The 20,875-nt window shown below is 41.4% G+C and overlaps 3 protein-coding genes across 4 annotated transcripts in view; 2 read left to right on the forward strand and 1 right to left on the reverse strand.

The window, feature by feature from the left end:
- The window catches only part of LOC311485699 (F-actin-monooxygenase mical2b-like), a 29,613-nt gene extending 20,349 nt beyond the window's left edge, over positions 1-9,264 (reverse strand). The window contains exons 1-2 of one of the 2 annotated variants that reach the window (XM_084541278.1): positions 9,183-9,264; positions 1,327-1,695 (exon numbers count right to left, since the gene is read on the reverse strand). In XM_084541278.1, the coding sequence (XP_084397404.1) occupies positions 1,327-1,587 (261 nt within the window). In that variant the 5' untranslated portion in view covers positions 1,588-1,695; positions 9,183-9,264. Of the gene's footprint in view, positions 1-1,326; positions 2,017-9,182 lie in introns of those variants that run through there. The other variant, XM_084541279.1, reaches the window with a different exon arrangement.
- A 2,318-nt stretch (positions 9,265-11,582) lies between these two features.
- On the forward strand, positions 11,583-13,384 carry terb2 (telomere repeat binding bouquet formation protein 2). The gene is made up of 7 exons (XM_084574990.1): positions 11,583-11,733; positions 12,311-12,392; positions 12,472-12,611; positions 12,753-12,814; positions 12,896-12,969; positions 13,061-13,149; positions 13,246-13,384. The coding sequence occupies exons 1-7, from the start codon at positions 11,655-11,657 to the stop codon at positions 13,344-13,346; spliced, it is 627 nt and encodes a 208-aa protein (XP_084431116.1). The 5' UTR covers positions 11,583-11,654; the 3' UTR covers positions 13,347-13,384.
- A 610-nt stretch (positions 13,385-13,994) lies between these two features.
- Positions 13,995-17,496, forward strand: sord (sorbitol dehydrogenase). Its single transcript, XM_084574989.1, has 9 exons — positions 13,995-14,412; positions 14,518-14,551; positions 14,766-14,930; positions 15,266-15,425; positions 15,566-15,684; positions 16,139-16,204; positions 16,316-16,494; positions 16,706-16,827; positions 17,026-17,496. Exons 1-9 carry the CDS (start codon positions 14,359-14,361, stop codon positions 17,189-17,191), a joined length of 1,065 nt encoding a protein of 354 aa, XP_084431115.1. The 5' UTR covers positions 13,995-14,358; the 3' UTR covers positions 17,192-17,496.
- Positions 17,497-20,875: the final 3,379 nt, after the last annotated feature.

Consider the following 20,875-nt stretch of genomic DNA (forward strand, 5'->3'; position numbering starts at 1 on the left):
TTAAACTTTTTTTTTGTGTGTGTGTCTATGTCAAGACTGGTCTGGTCTAGGTGGGTGGTAAATGTCTGAGTAAGAGCCACACTAATGCCAGGTCCAAAAGCTTCCCAGCAGATTATTGCATTGTTTGCTAATGTTGTGGCTGATCGATGTATGCCCAACCCCTATTATGACTGCCTTGAGTCTATTCTAAGTATCTCTCCATAAAGAAAGGCTCTTGTATTGATCTCATCTTATGATTTATTGTCTGAATGTAACTGACGCTTTGTGTTATTTGGTTGCAATGCCATTGTATCTTGTGTCTTTCATTGTAATTAAATCCTGCGAACGTGCCTGCCATCTGGAGTTTTTGGTGACATATCAGATTGCGAGTTATATTCACAACGGTTGTATTTTTTTCAAGTTTTGTTTCAGCTTTGTCACATAGCGCCTCGGAACAGCAGAAATCACTGCAAAACATTTCCTCTCCTGTGCATTGCAGCGTCAGAGTAATTGTTACTGTCAGTGTTATCAACCACACGGCTTGAGCAATGGGACTCTGTGGAGTTCTTGTGGCTTAAAGTAAAAATAAAAAAAGTCGCAAAAAGTTGAAGTCATAAAGACACTTCCTAAATCATAAAACATCAGCTTTAATGATGTGTGAAGAGAAACGGATATTTTTAGACATTTTTCGGGATTCCTGTGAGGCCTTAATGGGCCGTACACATTTTGGGTGTGTTGGCTGTTCTCCAAAGCATACAGCATATTTTTCTTTGCAGTAATGGAAATTAAGAGACATGCTTGAGATAGAAAAACCGTCACACTTTGTCAGCGAGGTCTTTTTTCTTATCAGTTTGAAAAACTACCCTGCCGCAGCTGAGATGTGACAGTTGGTTACTTTCAAGCAAAGTGTGTCGTTACTCCTAGAAAAAGGTCGCGCAAACCACCTTAACATCAAACAAATGACCAAACTTCAAACACCAATCTGAAAACATCACATGAAAAGATAACAATGTCTCCCGGAGAAATGAATCTTTTCTTTATGTGTTTTTGACTTGGGTATTGGGTAGGTGCAGTGGAAAAAACGGACAGGAAATCAGGGGGAAGAGAGCAGAGGAATGAAAAGCGGCAAAGGCCCAGCCGGCCGGGAGTCAAACTGGGGACTCTGCTTAGCTGCTGAGGGCATTTTCTGCCCATGTGGTATGTGACCCAACCACTCGGCCAGGAAATAAATTTAATACTGTGTTGTACATTCTGGAAAACAGCCAGCAAACACAAACAAAAAAATCCATCTCTATGATAGGTAAACATTTTTTTTTTTTTCATTTTACAAAGACATAATTAACTTACCTTAGTGTCCGCACAGGCTTGGCCTTTCTTGTACTCCTTATGGGACATCCTCTTATCTATCTTACTCCAAAGTGCTTTGGCCTTCCAGGTGGTGAGCTTCGCCTTCAGACTGCTGTAGAAGGTGGCGTGGTCCGCAGGGTCGAGGTCCAGGCGTCTGCAGAGGACGTTGAAGGCCTGAAGAGTCCCTTTGCAGGTCGAGGCCTGGATGAAGTTTTCAAACAGCTTCCCCACATTGTCCCTCTCCTCCTCTGTCTCCCCCATCTTCCCCACTGCAGCAGACGATATGGTGTACTGAGGCTCCTGCTTACTTCAGCGCTCCCTGCCAGATGTGACTACACCCTCAGCTTGGCCCGCTCTGTCATGCCCAATCTGAGGAGGCAAGACACATAAGAGTCTGATGTCATCTTATGGCAAAGGCTCGTTCACAGATGGCTTTAAGCAAATCACGTTTTTTCCATTTTCTATCATTAGCGTGACAAAATTGGGATTCAGATTAAAATCTATTTAAATGATTTCTAGACCAGAATGCTAAAGTAGCTCCCTTTATCTCAAAAACACAACTGCATTCTGTCTGCTGCTGTCCTCACTGAGGCTCCACGGCTACATAAGTCGCCAGGCATTTTGAAACGCAGAAGGCTTACACCCACATCAAGGAGATAACATTTCAAGTAGAGACAAGGCTATGAGATACAAAAAAGTAGAAGGAGTCTGTCAACGTCAGGCAGCTGCGGAGCACATTTACTACTTGAGCTTTACAGAGGCATAACCATGGGAGCCTATAAATGGAGCTGTTTGTGGTTCTACACGGCACTTATCGGATCCACGAGGAACCAAACTTTCAGCAGCTTCATGTTTGAGTGAAACTTTTTACATGAGATTTCTATCACGAACAAATAACAAAACAAAATCAGATACAGTTGCATTTTTGGGATGTATATTTTGATGGGAAGTGTGGCCAATCCATTTTTTTTATAGAGTCGACCTAATGGGAATAGAGGTGAAACCAGTGACTCAAGGGACAGTACGTACACTCACTTGCCAGTCCATTAGGTACACTAGTGAAAACAAATGCACTTTAATATAACAGTTCAGCACTAACTATTCAACTTCATTAATGGCATAGTATTCAGCATTTGTTGAAATTAACAGAGAGATGATTCATTCATTAAGCTGTGGTTTAATTTTTGAGCTACATTTGTTTTCACAGGAGTACCTTATGAACTGGCTAGGGAACGTATATTATCCATAAACTCTTAATTTAGAAATGGTTATGTTTACTTTTTACGATAACTTCGTCGTACTGCATTCTGTTTCAAATGTAGTAGATGTGGATGACTTTGTTCTACTACTGCAGCCCAGTGAGCGGCTGTTTGTTTCTCTTAAGCACCTTTCATTCCTGGTGTGCAGCACTGACCATGGAAGAGTGGACAGGAAAAGTATTTGTCTTGTGGTATGTTCATTCCAGCTGAAAGCCTGACAATGATCTGAGCAGTGAAAGCGAAAGTTCTTTGCAACCAATTGTAACACAAACTCAGACTAACATAGGTTGGTACGTGCGGTTAGGTCTGCATGCTTAACAGTACACCTTGTACTGCATATGAGTTTGTGTGTGTCTGCGTGTGAACAACACTTTCACTGACACAAACAAATGTCCGAATATAGCTGGACTGACAGAATGAAATACACCGTCTGTAGTTCTCTCTTTCCTCCAATCAACCATCAAGCATTCTCCAAACCGTGCCAGCAAGTCTGTGCCAGAACTCAACATCAAAGCAAACTGTGGATATTTTCTGCATTAAACATGTGTGTGCTCAATTGGGAGGAGACCACAGCTTCCGTGAGTTTTGGGAGAAGTCTGCCTTTGATATTTTAGTGTCCCACGAAGTGGGATGGGCATGGTCAAAGAAGAGGTCAGACTAGCTGTGCAGGACTTCAACAGCCCCCCACAGTAATCCTCTATTACGGTCACACCCGGGGCCTCAGGTGGTTCTATGACTGTGCCATGAAACTGCTCTTGGAAAGGTTTAGCCACAGAAAAAAAAATGGCTGTGTGACTGTACAATGACCATTTGGTTTCAGGTCACAACCTTGTTTGATTATGTTTTGAATGTGGTGAGATTTTCCAACAGCAACAGTATTTGTCCCTGGGCTAAAATTAGCATATTCATTTGCACAAGATCCTGTTTGGCTTTGTGTTTGCATCCTGTTTTGATGTCATGATGTTTTACATTTCAGAGAACGATTTGTGCAGGGAAAGGAACCTAAAACAGCTCATAGAAATGCTGTAAGCTCAGGTGAACCTCAGTCTGTTTTCCTACCCCTTTGTAGTGGATCCTATGGACCCCTGAGGTTTTACACGGCAAACATTCAGCCTCACTCAGCGAGCTGGCATTCCTTTGCCACGTGGCTAGAAGGGCTCTGAACTGCTCCATCAGCAGGAGTGCTACACGCACAATGATAGCACTGCAGCTAACAAAGGACCACCTCCACTAATTTTTAGGGAATTCACCCTGATTGTCAGTAAGTGACAAGTGATGACTACAATACGATATCTGGCGCCGTAGCTTTAATCTTTCATGCATGGCAGGAGACACTGATTGACAAATAGCTGTGTTTTCTGGAGAATTTGGTGTCCAAATATCTTCCAAAAAGCCTTAGGATGTCATTGCTTTTCACGGTTGAGTTTAAATTGAAATACTTCTGCCCAAATAAAAGAGTACAAAAAGCTAACTTCCCATTTTCATAACTGTTGTTTGTGGCTATACTTTCTCAATAAAAGCCACAAACAATTTTACACCAACATCATTTTATTCTAAACTCCAGCCAGCGTTCAGTACCTTTTTAAATGCCTTTGGTGGAAGGTTCAAATAAAGACATGTTGACGGCACTTATGTTTTCACATTTCAGTCCAAGGAAAGCAGTAAAACAGGCACAATTATTGTAACCATCTGTTGCACGAGCATGCCAGGACTAATGAAAAGGTGCCGCACACTGTCTTCATAGCCAAGTCGATGCTCAACTCTCAAGCTTCATTGTCTCTGACGGAGGCCTATGACTTCACCATCTCGGGCTGACAGAATGGAAAAGTCACTTGTGGGCAGACGAAGAGAACCCACAGAGCGGCTGTAAAAATACAACTAATGACAGACGAAGAGGAAAGAATACACACACGCGCGCACACACACACACACACACACCATACATCACAGCATAGCACCATATAACGCTTAAGAAGATCAGAGAGTTTAGCAGCGAGCAGGTTTGGGTTTCTTGCCTGTTTAGACAAATTACCTGACTGTGGCTCAACTGTGAGAAAGCCACTGGCCGTGATTGATTCCTTTGTCGAGAGTGAACGATTTATCTGCGAGGAGATATCTGTGGTTTGTTGCTTATATCAACAATTTAGGCACAACTAATGCTTTCTGTGTGTTGTTACCATTACTTATGCGAACAGTTTACTGTACCATGACACATTAACCCACAGAGAAAAGTGGATGGCGTATGCAGCTGAGTGTACGTCATACGTGTTTAAAAAACAAAGCACAGACGTGTGTCTGACAGACATAGCAAGCTATTCGTTTGAAGTTTGATAAAGGAGGAATGTCTGGAATGAGATGAATGTACCTGTTACACCTGGACGGCAAAAATGAAAAAAAAACATCTATATGTAAGCTTTAGCAGTCATATATTCTATTTCATTACTGCATGCCTTCTAATATAACAGGCCTGCATTAGATCGTCTTTCATGATTGTGTAATGTTCATGTTGAAACAGTGTAAGAAAGGAAGTAATTCAACCGTGTGATCACTTTGGAGTATGTCATTTGTAGAGTATGAGAGGTTAAGACGTCAAAAAAAAAAGGAATGAAGCTTTGATATCAGGGCTTGGCTACACAAGCAAAACATGTAAGTAGGATTTATGCTTTGTTGTTTTTTGTCTTTTCAAGGGAGCCACGCAAGATTGGCTACAAGCCTCTTATAATAGACAGGTTTATTTAAAAAACGTAGACAAAACTGAGCAGAGTCAAATCCGTGGAGCAGTATCTCCATTTGTCTCTGCAGAGGACATAGCTTCAGGCTATCAGAATACAATAGGAAGCTGACAGCATAACGAAAACATTGGGAATGCTGGGAAATGTACACACTGTAGTGTAGCAAGCCAGTACACTACAACAGTAATTATAGGCTGGACTGAAGAAAACCAGGAAGGAACCCTCTGTAGGCCTGATAAGCAGGCAGCGTGCCTCAGAAAACATTGGACTCATGTGGACTTCAGCCTGTGGGCTCTGCCCTTCACCAGGCCCCAGAGCTCCACAGTATTATCTCAGCTCTCTGAAATCTGGCTGCGTGTTGGGGCACCAGTGCCAAAACAAAAGAAGATCCGTCATGAGCAAGGTAGAAACACTGACAGAACACGGTGAATGTCAGTCGGCCTCAGAGGAAAAAGCCGTTAAAGCACACAAACAGGAGCGGGCTTGTGGGGCTTTGGGGCTGCTGCTGTCTGCGGCTGACCCGCAAGACAAGGTGTGTCCACTACACGGCTCCACTGGAGAATGATTTATCTGGACAGACTGAGCACAGAGTTACACCTGCACGGCAACTCACTGACACAGCAATCCACATTTTGACTATTTTTATTACTACGGTGACTGTAATAAAGAAAAAAGAGACTCATATAACCCTCAGAACATTTTAAATGATCACTCTCCTACGCATAACAAATAAAAGTAAACCAAGACAGTGTGACTGATAGTCAGGGTTAAAGATCAGCGGGTGTCTTTCATTCATCCTTATCACAGAGGGGCACAGTGAAGGTTTAGACAGCAGTATTACTGCCGGGCAGGAATAGCAAATTCTGTAAGCCTACAATCATGAAGCCAGGCTCAGAATAGACAAGTGTCATGTTGCAGAAAAAAACAGCACATGACCTGAAAAAAGATATCAACCAAACTAGAACATGCAAACAAGATTGCCTGCAAACAACACCACGTCAGTACAAACATCAAAGGTGAACAAAGTTCAGCTCAATAACTGTGCCCGGGGTCCAGCTACGTTAAACTCAACTAAAAGGTGAGTTCAGGTGATGAACTGCTGTAGCAGAGTGCAGGAGCTCCCCGAGACGCCTCTTATCCAGACACCTCCTGCAGCTTTCCTGTCCAGATCAAAGCCAACAGGAGAGCTGCTTCTATAAAACTCCACCTAGGTGATTTTAAATAATGACCAAGATGTATTTTAAATCCTTTCTATGTGCCCCTGTCCTTGCCAGAGGAAACCGGTTAACAACCCCCTGGTGTGAATGTACTACAGCTACCCTTTGTACCATTCTCAGTGGCTTCATTTAAAGAAAAGAGAAATGTTAAAAATACCATTTGTGCTATTTTAACCTGACCTGAAGTGACAGAGAACACTTTTAGCAAATAAATAGGAATTTGACTGCCTGCTGACGCCCACACTGTGCTTTTTTTTTTTTTGCTTACATCACGGCAAATCTTTCTTTTCTTTGGTTTGGCCACAGGGAACAACGTGTCCCACCTATCTCTGAGAGTTCCTATCTCTTTCGTGCAGCCGATGCTTGGAAACAAGTGTCCGCTTTTTATGCTGTGCAACAAGGAAGGAAACATATGGCAGAGAGGAAGGAGAAAGTTTACAACGCCTCTCTGGCAATAACGAGCACAAGCTTCAGCGCTCCCCGTCTGTCTATGGGGCCGAGTGAGACACATTTTTATTGTTTTTGTTCACAACATGACATCACCGCGTTTCTTAGAACTTCGATTCATGAATTTGTTCGGCATTTAACAGCTGTTTCCGAAACGTTGTGAAATAAACGCCTCACATTTGGTGCTGCTCTATCTTTACCTGTATGCAAGAAGCTGTCTTAAGAGAGACTGGAGCGATCACTACAGCGCTGAGGCCTTACAGGTCAGGAGTCTAGAGTATGAAACACTTAATTATGTGTTGAATGCAGCTGACTTGCAGCAGAGAGTGTGTTAGCTTTTCTGGGGATATCAAAAAGACGAGGTAATTAACATCATTTCGGGATCCTTCATCATAATGCAGGCCTTCATTTGAAGGGGCCCCCGCAGCTTTCTGCAATGTTTGTATCTCCGCACACTGTCGTTAAGTTGAACTCAAGTAAAGCTGGTAATTACAATCTAAAAATGAAAGGCTGGCACAGGAATTTGCAGTTCTAAGCCGCTGAAGCCGGGTTTTTTCCCCCCGAAGATATTTTTGGCAACACTCAGGCGACTGTTTAAAAATGTGGTTGTTTGTACACAAATGTCATCTGAATTAGTTTGTGTTGTTACACCGGCTTCTCATCATGTGCCTGTGAAGTCATGCTGGGTGAATTTGCTCATACATATCTGACCCACAGTCTCGTTATCCCTGGACTTTTGTATATTCCCTCAGCTCTAGGGTGAATTTATGCGATGAAAGAAAAACAACGTGAATCAGAGTTAGAGCTGTGATCACTGCTCAGAACATAATCCTCGGAGCTCTTTGGCAAAAACACAAGGCTCTGGATAATAAAGCATTCGGCAAAAGACTACTTATCTTATTGAGCAACACACTATGTTTACTATGTTTTTCCATATATTTTATATCATCTCATAGCAGGGACTCAAAAAAAAGGGCTTACTGAGAGGGAAATTCCAGCACGAGGAGAGTAATGTGGTTGCAGCTGAATGTTGGGGTTGTTAATCTCTTTCGGGATAAATTACATGGTCCGTCACATCAGTGTCTGGACCAGCTGAACACTGTTTAGATGTTAGCACGTACACTGGCAGAGCGGCTCGGCTTGATTCTTATAGTCTGATGGAGAGGAGTAAGCTAAAGAAAATGACCAGGAAACGATTGCTCATAGGAAGGACTGCTTGTTTGTATGACTCCTCTGGCCTTCTGTAAAAAAAAAGAAAAATACATCCAAACGAATCACGCATCATCTTGCACGACATATGAGTCACGCCAGACTGCGGTATGTTGAAACGCAAAGAGGAAGGACAGATTTGCTTTTCCTGCTTCGTCTGAAAGCTTTTGTTTAGCAGGGGCCCAGATGTGTATTTGATCAGCGGCTTGATATTAACCTCTAATCACAGTCACACCAGGAAACATTAACAGTTTCTGTCACTCACTGAGCTTTGTTCAGTTGTCTGCAGCACCACACCTTTCTTTATTATGCAGTTTGTGTCACAACAGCCCAAAAGACACGCAGAGGGCTGCTGAGAGTCTATTTACAGAAGCTGAGCAGGTGGAGTCAGGATCAGGAAGCCTCAAAAGAAATAACCTGTGCCAGTAAAGGGATTTAAACAAAAAATAAAGTCTAAATGAGGGGTGGCTTTAATATGCCTTAGCTTCACTGTCTTTGAGCTTACATGTATAGAAAACCCCACCATTCCACTATTTGGTGGATTTGGTTGAAGGCATGTTCTAAAAGAAAATGACCACGCAAGCACTCAAAAGTGATTTATGGCATCAGCACAACAACAACAAAAAATGTAGAGATAGCCTTTTTGTTATCAGGGAGTGGAGACAAACCCAGATGTCTGACTCCTCTCAGCCAGGCGTTCAATCAGGAGTCCTCGATAACAGCTGAGAATTAACACGTGTTCAGAAAGCACCCAGGTCATCAGGAACGATGCTCCTTACAGATCACTGTCAGCGGGACAAATTAGCCGTCTCGCTGGATCACAGCTCGTTTCTTAACTTTAAAGTCTGATCTTTTCAGACTGGCTGTGAGGCACACGCTTCATCAAACGGGGACAGGTCAGAAGTCCTGTCAGGTGCCTCAGAGCCACGCCACCCACGATCGAGATTAGTAAGAACAAAATATACATATATATATATTACAAAAGAACCCACCTCATATCTCTGTGTGACCCGCTCTTTCTTTCAGTGTCTTCGGCCAAACGAGGTGCGGACTGCTGAGTGAAGTGTGTCCTCGGTCAGTCAGTAAGTCAGTCTGACAGACAGGCAGCAGTTCGGTCCTCCGCGCAGCTGTGTCCAGTGTTTGAGGGCGGTGCTCCAAAGTGGGACACATCCCAGAGCAGCTACCGTGGCTGCTGGTTAATCCAGAGGTTCCGCACTTTCTCATTCTGAAGACAAAGTTCACCGCTTAACGGACCACCTGCCTTCTTCTGACAGCAGCACAGGGGTGGGGGGGGATACAAATACACATATATCAGACTGGACTGGTGTGCTTAAATAAATCTGGACTTTGATTACGTATATATGAAGGAATGCTACCGTTACTTATGAAATGTCATGACCGTTTTTTTTTAGCGGCGTTTTGCGAGCGAATACCAGGCACCATGCGTCCCAGTTAGTCAGCACATTTGTGGCCCAGATTTCGGTGTCAGCGGGATATGTAACGTACGCAGCACGTGGACAAAGACCATTCAAAAAAACTCTACAAAGATGTGCGCGGACTGCGAAGTTAGCAGCACGGACATCACAATGAGAGGAAATGATGCCATCTTGTGGCTCATTTATGAAACTGCAGCTACAGCGATTAATCCCAGCTAATAGACCCTTGTGATCTAATAGTGGGCAAATGTGGGTTTACTATGGACAGGGCAAACCCACGTCAGTCCCGTTTGATAGAGCCTATGCGTGGCCATCAGCAGTTTTGTCCTTTTTGGGCCCCGTGAGGGTTTTTTTAGGGCTTTGCTTTTTTTTTTTTTTTTTTTACTATTGACACCACACTCTCTGGCCAGTTCATTAATTATACTTGTTAATCCACTCATTTACTCAAATATCTAATCAAAAAAGGGGAACAAATGCCCTTTAAGTGACTTTGATCGTGGTGTGGTATTTCAGAACCAGTGATCAAGTGGGATTTTCACACACAACCATGGGTCTTTAGGGGTTTACAGAGAATGGCCTGAAAAAAAGTTCAGCAGCAGTTCTCTGGGCATGCTTCGTTGATGCCAGGTCTGAGGAGAACGACCTGACTGGCTTGAGCTGACAACAGAGGTTCAAGAAAGACAACAGTAACTTAAATGACCAATTGCTAGATCCGAGTTTTGCAGAAGACCATCTCTGAATGCACAACACATCGAACCCTAAAGAAATTGGGCAGGATAAGAAGTAAGATAAGAGGTGGACCTTGCTTGAAGTCTCTGTATCACATCTTTCTGCTATAATTTTGTACATGTTGTCTAAAAATGCTGTTTTACTGTTGCACATTTACAGTTTGTTAATTTTTTACCTCCTCATCAGGATGTTGAGACATTCTGGACTTTGAGATTTACCTTCTTCACAACACAAAAACACTGCCAGATGTCCTTTCACTCACATCTGGAAAATTTTTGGAAGGAGATGGAATTTGATAAGTTGAGTCAGTCCAGTTGTTAATTAAATCCTCTATGTTATCTGTCTCAGTCTGGAGCCTGGTGCAGCTCCCGTGCTGATCTGGATCTGTGTGACGGACAAAAGACAACAGTGCATGTGCAGATTTGATAGAAACCAATAAAAAAGCGTTAAAAATATTCTATGGAAAAAAGCAGACACATGTTCTCTTTGTTGGTCTCAGCAACCAAACGCTGCCAGATGACTCCATGTTGAACAAAACAGGGCTAAAAAAATAAATGTGAGTTACAGCTGTGCTGCAACTTTCTGCGGGAGTCCTGATGGAGGTTTAAGATTTGTGCCTGCAAGAAAATACAACATTCAAAGTTTTATATATTCACACAGAAGGAAGACATAGCAATAATTCAATACACCAATAAATATTGCTGCTCCTTACCGCCCCCTCGTGGAGCCGACACTGTGTGGACGTCTTACTCATCTCAACATTAACACAAGATAAAATCTAGTATATACAGTCAGTGGATAAAATAAATCGTTATAATCGTTATAATAAATCGGCATTTAAGAAACACCACGATCATTCACAAGGTTATGTATGGCAATAATGTCAATAACGACAATCAAGCAGGTTACTTAAGTGCTATTTGACGCAGCACGTCTTAACAATTTGGCTAACAACACAAAGCAAATTCGTGATATTTTTCTTTTAGTGGCTGACATTTTTAGGGCTTACGTTTCAGTTTAGCTGGTTTAAATCGTTTAAATATACAAAAACACGAAATTGTTTGAGTCGTGGTGGTCGTCCCTTTCTCCTCATTCCAACATTTCCTACAATTTCGGACAGCATGTAAACGCAGCAGAGCAGTTTAGGCGCCAAGCTGCTTTGTTCTGAGGTTGAGTTTGATGTTGCCGCCAGTTCTGGTTTAAAAAATAAAATAAAAATAGATATAAAATAATAAAGGTATTTGGCTAGCTGCCGAGTAACTGTTGATATTTGGCGCCATACTTGCTAGCTAACTGTTTATGTTGGTCTCAACTATGTTTCTGAATAAGACTGCCTGGTTTTCAAGCAGTGTACCTCAGGCCTATCACAACTTCTGGAGTAAGTATCCTGTTATCAAGTGTTGAGGCTATGGTTATTTAAGATGACCAACTCATTAAATTGACCACCATCATCTATATAATGTGTTTATTATTTTGTTAGGTCGCCAGTTTGTTCATGACAGAGTTAACATGTTAGCTTAACACAACTGTACTTTTATTTAACTACAAAAACATGTTGCTCATGTTTGCACACTGATCAGCAATAACCTTAAAACCACCAACCTGTGAAATGAATAACCTGAATAACCATGGCCATGTCACTGGTTCACTGCTTTTTCTTTCTTGGACCCCTTTAATAGCTATTGACCACTGCAGACCTACAACAATCCCCAAGAAATGCCATGTTGTCTAGCGATCACAATTTGGCCCTTGTCAAAAATCACTCATATCCTTTCACTTGCTCGTTTTCCCTGCTTCTAACACATCAACTGCAAGGACAAGATATTCACGTTCTGTCTAATATAGCCTTCCCACTGACTGGCACCATGATGACGAGATAATCAGTGTTATTCACTTGACCTGTGAGTAAGACCGGTCCGTCATAATGTTACGGCTGATTGTTGTGCTTCTTGCAGAAATGCAGGGCGGAACTGTTGCTAGCTGGAGGTCAGCAGATTACCTTTTCAGTGTGGATGCTACATGTCCTGACACGCAGAGGTGAATGCAATATAACAGGTACGATTATTTTCATTATTTTTGATATTAAATGTCTACACTGTTTGGTTCTGTTTTTCAGGATATTTGAGAGCAAAGATTACATCTGGAACAAGGTGACACTTTTTCACAGCTTGTTTCTGTCTGCCTGTGAAAAGCGGCAGAGTGTGAAGTCTGTGGTCATCGGTCATTATGTGCTGCCTCCAGTCTCAGTACAGGACGGTGAGAATTACTGTATGTTTATTGAGCTACTCTATACAGACAAAGATACTGATACAGTACTCACTAGTTGTTCTTCTTCAGGTCTTAAACATAGCTTTATCAACTGCAAATCATTCAAGTTTGCTCTAATTCTCATTTAAGAGGTGAGGAGCGTGGTTGGGAGGTTGATTTGGGAGTGTGAAGATGAACAGTCAGTGGCACAGGTAGCGATACCATTCAACAGATATTACAAAAAGGCCATTTTGACTGTAATCACTGTAGCTGGGCTCCCTCCTGTTTTGCAGAGTTCCTGTTGGAATTTTAGTTGCCTCACAGAAGATGAGTACAGTGAAGAAGAAGAAGAATTCAGCAGAAGCGAGTATGTTGACTTTCCGCAGTAAATATTTAAAAGTGTAATAAACTGTAAAATGTCCAGTAAACTAATTTAGCCCCCATTTCTCTTTTGGCAGTTGTGTGCATTCTGACACAGACTCATCAGAAAGTGAGGCCTCTCTCTGTGATTATTTGCAAGATTATCCAGTTAGTAGTATGCATACAGGTAAGCTGTATTGAATAGCCACTATAATCAATGTAAACAGGCATTTAGAAGCTGCATCTGTTACCATTATGTCTTCTGTTTACTTCCTCCCTACAGGACATATCAGCATGGACAAGCTAAAGAAATATTCAGGTGATCTGAGTGATGTCCGTCCCAGGTGCTTCCGAGGTGCTCCAAATGTAAAGCTCCAAATGTAAAGCCCACTGCAGTTTGCCACACACATGAGCAAATATACACACACTGATTAAACCTGTAGCAGTTCTGTTATTCACAGTTGCAAGATAGCATGCTAACAAATGAGTTATGTTTATTTTTTTGTGTAGGCATTGTCTTCGTGTACTCCTGTATTTAATTTAAATGCACACTGACATTGAATAAATAAGTTTAACATAACTAATGCTGATCTCATGTTATCTATATTATGTTGTTGCTAATTATAGTCAACATGGTCCCTAATTTTTTATGTTGCTAGTGAAATGAATCGTCCCTGAAAAGACAAGTGATTCTTAAATACATACACAGATCAGCCTTAACATTATGACCAAATGGTGTATCCAGGTGAGCAAAGTTTTCATTTTTTTTGTCACAGCGATTTGAAACATTTATGTTTAATTGACAGACTCAATAACAAATGTGGAGTTTTATCAAAAACGAGAAACACTGAGAGTCATAGAAAAGTATTGTGCCATGTGTTATTTTTTATTTTAATACAATATTGATCATAATGTATTAAAAACGTGACAACCACTTAAATCAGTTTTAGGTTAAATAGAAAGCGTACAGTATTACTCAGGCGTCACAATCAGCCGTATGGGAGTAATGGCAGTTTCAAGGGTTTATTCTAATTCCACATTAAATACATATTGATAATAAAGACTCAGTAGCGAACTACAATCAATAACGGAATAATTTAAGCGTATATAGTTTTAAGATGAAGCAGTAATGGGTGTAACATGCATCCGTAAATGAATTTCAATTTCTTTACGCGATAGTGCTCACCCCCGCAAAGTGGACTGCGCCGCGACTCTTTGACCAATCACATGATTTGTTTTGGTACCAGCCCCGCTATCAGGAAGGACTAGGCTCCTCTCTGCCGCTGGACTTTGACACTAGGAGAAGAGCCTCCTGGTTTGAAGTCTGTATTCAGAGTCCTGACTTCTTCGTCTGTTAGGTCTTCACTCAGAGGACAGATCGGTGTTGCATCTGATCATGGCGCAGAAAAATCTGTCTGTGGTGCTGCACGCTCAGGGAGACCTCAGGCTTGTACGAAACAGATAACAGTCTCACATGTAGCATTGTGAGTACAGGCTGTATCATTTAACTGACTGCAACTTTTTTAAACATTTCATTTTGGTCTTTTCCCCCTAGGAAAATCGCCCCGTCCCGGAGCCAGGACCTAATGGTAAATATGTGTTTCTAACGGAAAACTACTGTGCTGATGTGCAATTTACACTGTACTTTTATAAAAAATTTAAAATATGAACATGCAAATTGTTGATGTGATGATGCTATGCATCTTCTACATTCTTTGCAATGTATTAAATTAATACATTTTGTATTGTCTTTTTTAAAATCTTATTAGTCTTATTAGTGTCCCTGTCTTATTTCATACTCAGAGGTTCTGCTGCGGATGCACTCGGTTGGAATCTGTGGCTCAGATGTGCACTACTGGCAGCATGGCCGAATTGGGGACTTTGTGCTAACAAAACCAATGGTGTTGGGACATGAGGCAGCAGGGACAGTGGTCAAGGTTGGCTCAGCAGTCAAGCACCTTAAAGAAGGTGAGTGGGTAAATGGTGAATGACTCTTAAAGTTGTAAAGCCCCCAAAAGTGAGTGTCTCCAGCTACATATGTGCTTATTCAGTTGAAAGGGGATGTTTTTTTTTACATTTATCATAAAAATATTTGCAATCCAGAAATGTTCTATTGCCTATCTGTGGTTATTCTACATGCAGTGCTATATGTATATATTATACGTATGTATATATACACATATATTTACCTGTAGGCATGCAGGGTACTGTAATTTCATACCTTATCGTACCTTTTTATGTTATCATAATCAATTCACACTGTAATACGGTAACTGCTGTAAACATCACTTTGTATTTTCTAGGTGACAGAGTGGCCATTGAGCCAGGTGTGCCCCGCGAGATGGATGAGTTCTTCAAAAACGGACGATACAACTTGTCTCCCACCATCTTCTTCTGTGCCACGCCACCTGATGATGGAAACCTGTGTCGATACTACAAACACAGTGCCAACTTCTGCTACAAGTAACTGTTATTTCAGGGCTTTGCACCAGAGATTACTTCACAACTGCCTGATATGTCACTCTCTTGACTAACCTTTGCCTACCCTTTGCACATTATCTTCCTGTTTTTGCTCTCTGTGTCGTGTTTCCCCAAATGTCCAGGTTGCCTGATAATGTGACTTTTGAGGAGGGAGCTCTTATTGAACCTCTGTCCGTAGGGATCCACGCTTGTCGCAGAGCCGGCATAAGCCTCGGCACCACCGTGCTCATCTGTGGGGCAGGTAACCGTGAGCTAAACCTCACAACCTTTTGTAGGAATGTTCAATCAACTCAATACTGCAGACTGCATTTCTGGGCATGTTGCATACTAATATATTAGAGTTGATTGTACTGTATTTGTGTGACATGTCTGTGCAAGTAAGGAATCTGATTGCTGCACAGTTAGTGCAGTCTCAAAGGTGAGAATCATACTGACTCAACAAAACTTAAGCAGTGTAGCAAGCAGTGTCCTGACTCAAAAAACAGACAGGAAACCAGTGAACCATAATGAACATTGCCAAATACTTAATATTTAACATGTTGTTGATGTGGAGAAAACAAGCTAATGTCCATTTTAGGAATTTGTCTTAAGTAGTGAAAACCTTGATCTGTCTCATTAAGACCAAAGTTGTATAACACAAGTTCACTGTAATGCAGTGTCTAGAGTATGCATGTTTATTTCCTTTCTTTCTACAGGACCTATTGGGTTGGTCACTTTGCTTGCAGCCAAGGCAATGGGGGCCTCGCACGTCGTCATCACCGGTAACATTCAGTCTATAATCACCTATGTCAGCCGACTCATGACCCGACATACAGACACTGATAACACCATTGTGGCTTTTGCCTCTCTTCAACTTCCTTTGCTGTGTTCAGATCTGTCCCCAGAGCGCCTGTCGAAGGCCAAGGAGCTGGGCGCAGACTTCCAGCTGACAGTGAAGAGAGCAGATTCGCCACAGCAGCTGGCCAAGAGCGTTGAGGACATGCTGGGAGCTCAGCCTGGCGTTACTATCGAATGCACCGGAGCCGAGAGCTGCGTCCAGACTGCCATCTATGTATGTGACTCAGTAAAAAACAGTCACAGTTATATTAGGAATTATGAAACCATGCAACTCATAGACCCAAACAAAGCATTTAAAAAGTGCAAGTGTTATTACCTCCAGTGAATGTCACTGCACCTACTATGAAGCATAAATACCAAAGAGTTTCAGTATCAGCAGACTCCAAACATAATCCAACAGCAGAATCCAACTTTCTTGCTGTCAGGCAACACGTTCAGGAGGCGTGGTGGTGCTGGTGGGTCATGGTCCTGAGATGGTCACGATTCCTATGATCAATGCTGCCACGAGAGAGGTGGACATCAGAGGGGTCTTCCGCTACTGCAATACGTGAGAAAATATCCATTTATTTCTTGTCTTGTTCTTCAGTCAGAGTTTTAAAATAAAGTTGGCTGTGGTTCTTTTGAGTTATCTAACAGCAATAATCAGACTATATATTTACATGTCCAGAGCCCAACTCACCAATTAATAATTCCATATCACAAATAATGACCTGTTGCATAAAAGACTTATCTTGCTGTGTTGCAGCTGGCCAATGGCCATCTCCATGTTGGCGTCGGGTAAAGTGAACGTCAAGCCCCTCGTGACCCATCGTTTCCCTCTGGAGCAGGCTCCGCAGGCCTTTGAGACCACTCGTCAGGGTCTTGGGATAAAGGTCATGTTAAAATGTGACCAGAATGACATGAACCCCTGAACTGACGTGCTGCGGTGAAACCAAACAACTGAGAGCGACTCAGCATGACAGGCATAAACTGGACGTTGACCCCAAGACAAATAACAGATCTAGTTCAAAGAGACACACACTAATGACCGCACTGTGAAACACAACTGACTGCTGTGTTGCCTGCAGGTCAGACATGTAATCGGCATCAAAGGGTACGACTATTTTATGGTGCTCCAAATCATTTTATAACCAACACCTTAAAGTTGTATAACTGCAAGTAGTAAGAGTTTAAACATTTTAACTGTAACAAGTAAGTAATAACAATAAAACTAGTGAAAGGACGTGTTGTTTTTCTTTATTATATTTTACACTGTTCAGCCATAACATTATGACCAGCCCTAACCCTAACTCATAACCGTTAATATATAGTGTAGGTCTCCCTTGTGAGTCCAAAACAGTTGTGACTCATCAGAGAATGGACATGGGCCTTCTGAGGGTGTCCTGTATTGTCTAGCAACAGAATGTTGTTAGACTGGGATGACTGACGAAAACCATCGCAAGAGTGGTCACGCCAGGCATTAAAATGCATCTCCACATGTGTAAACCAGTCAGTTTGACGCTCTGTATGTAAACAAACACTGACATCACTTGGGAGGCAGCAGAACATTCTGTTTCAAATGGATCTCGTCTTACTGCTGTATCAGAGCCACCAACAGTTGTGTGTGTGCCATGACTTTGGCTGTGATTTTTGTCATAGCCCTGATGCACATGATCGTCTACCGTCGGGTCATAAAAACCTGAGCGCTTTGTGTGGTTGTTTTTTGAAGTGAGATTTCTGACATTCAACATGTCTTTGGGAGACAAACAGACTGGCCTGGAGACAAGCGTCCTTATAACGCATAAACACCTGTGTGCAAAAAGAGAGAAATGAGTCATCTTTTATTTTAAACATAGTGCAGTGAGGAATGTAAAGACTAGTACACTGGGAAAACAAACAAGCAAAAAACATTCATGAATGAATGGCTCAACACAGGAGAGCCAGTTCTTCAGTCCAGGATTCAGCTGTCCACCTGCACCTGACGAACAAAGGAAAATCCTCTGAGGACAACATTGCCCATATTTTATCCAGAGAAGATGGATGGTTTAAAAGAGGAATAAATTAAATCATCTAGGTTAAACTGGAGCAGAGGTAGACTCAGATAGAGTTTACCATCAATTTACAACGGTCTGAACATCTGTACCCAAAAAGTTTCATGTCTGTTCACACCTTGAGACTGGAGCCTCCGGACATTAATATGTCATTAGAGTATCATCCATTGGGAAAAAGAAACAGGATTACAACTGATTCCAATTACAGGTAGGAAGCTAGCTGTCATCATGCCGCCCAAAAAACACAAATCGGGGTACCAGAAAAAGAAAGAGCGGAAAGAAAAAGAAATGAGGCAGAATGAGGGGAAGCAACTGTTTTATTTCTTTTTCTGCAAGCTGAAGAACAGTTTTATTGAAAACTTAGATTTTTTTATTTGATTTGATTCTTTGTGTACAGTTGTTGGCAACTGTACAAGAATAAATGTTTTTAAATCAAAATGTGTCATGGATCAAAACGTTTGTACACAAACCAGATGTAGCCTAATGTTTATAGGTGTTTGAGCACAAGTAGGCCAAATGCATCAATTCAAGTGGTGAATGAGAGAACCAGTCATCAATATAATCAGATCTGATTTTAACTTAAAACCCTATTTATTCTTGTTTATTTATAAATAAATGCCCCAATTTTTTTATTTATTTTTTTGCTCACAGGCTTTGTGCACTGGAATGGATAGGGGATTTGGAGGCCAGGTCTACACCTTGTGCCGTCCTTCATGTTTTTTGAGTTATTCCTAAACTGTTATTGTGTGTGTGTCTGTGTCAGGCTGCATCCTGCTGGGGATGGCTGCTGACATCAAGGAGTGTCATTGCCAGGTCCAAAAGTTTCCCAGCAGAACATTGTATTGTCACAAGATGGTCAATGTTATTTACCTCACCTGTCAGTGGTCATAATGTTATGCCTGGTCGGTGTATATCACAGCCCGGACTACCTAATTTTAAACACTAGGGGGAAACAGGGGCTCAAAGTTACATCGTCGGAAGACAATTGTACCAGTGTGTACAATATACTGTATAATGCCCTGTTTTTTCTTTTATAGCTGTCAAGCAAGGACTCAATGAACTTAACAGTGCAGGGAGTTAGAAAGTAATATACAAACAGCTAGACAAATTTAATTTGAGAATAATAATGTTTCTCTGAAAATGTAATGTTTTATATTTTATTTACCAAAATCTCCCAGAAACTGTCTTGTCTTGTCTTTTTCTTTGCAAGAGAAAGATGTTTATCAGTGCCTCAAATTACACACTCATCCATCAGTTGTGGCATGCACATTATAAATTAAGTTATCATTTAATACCCTTTTAAAACTAGGTGGATCAAATTCAAAACACCAGGGCTGCTGATGCACTCAAGTTTTGAGTTTCAGTATCAAAAGAAATGATCACATTAGATAATAACCATTGTTCTTAGGGCTGCACTGTGTGGACCCCTTAATGGCAATTAAACTTTATAAAAGTAGCCTCTTAATAATGTTCCCCTCATAAACCACAATCTATTTCTCTCACTTACATGACTGCACATGACTGGTGTTATCCTATTATCTGTTTTATAAATCAGTTTGAAACCTGATTTTGATGATGCTGTACTATCTAGTATGAGTAGGTGTCTACTCATACTAGATAGTACAGCATTGTATACAGATGTCAAGGAGTACTTCTTTGCAGTTAGTTTTCAAGAAATCTGTGTATTAAAGGATAAAATAAATGAGCCAATGCACATCTATACAAAAAGACTTTGTCCTGATAGACTTCTCCACAGCGGACATTTTGACTCATCAATGCAGGAAAATCACTGGTAGAATCAACATCTTTGGTGATGGCGCTGTTGCGTTCAGGTGTGCTGCTGAACTCTGATATTGTGCGTCCTCCTTCATTCCGATGGCTTCTATCCATTGTTAATGTTGCTATTTACAAATGTGATTCTCTTGCTCTGATGGGGCAAAATGAAGAAAACAATTTATTTAACAGATATTTCTACAAGACCGGAACAATGAAGGAGCTATATGCAAAATATTTAATCAGCTGAATCAGTTGACATGCAACAGCAACTATGGAACACTTGAAATCAGCTTGGCAAGATGACCAAGAGAAAATGACTACAGAAGACTACAAAGAGATTCATAGCTTTACAGTGTGAGACGTGTTTTACAATTCAAGACGGATCTTCATCTGGACTGGTCTAAATAGGAGCTCAGCTACAAATGTTCAACATACACAGTAATACATCCTTCATGGCCTGCACCAGGATCATTTATTCTGCTGTTGTCAGGGGATATCAAGTTATCGGAGAAATATTTATCTGACTTTGTCATAAAATCTTTGCAGTCACTTATTGATTCGATCTCTGACAGCCGTTCTGGGAGTTACAGACTCTCAACATAATCTAAAGTTCAGAACAGAGTGTGTTATCATTCGTCAGCCAAAAAGCTACACACCAACACACTTAAGCTTAAAGACTGAGGTGATGAAATATGTGGAATTAAAGAAGATTAAATTCTCTCCGGAAAACAGGATTAGAAATGTTACGATCTGGCAGCTGTTAATGGATTATTTTTTTAAGAGATGAAG

The sequence above is a fragment of the Chelon labrosus genome, assembly GCF_963514085.1.
Source record: "Chelon labrosus genome assembly, chromosome: 3".
Classification (NCBI taxonomy): Eukaryota; Metazoa; Chordata; class Actinopteri; order Mugiliformes; family Mugilidae; genus Chelon; species Chelon labrosus.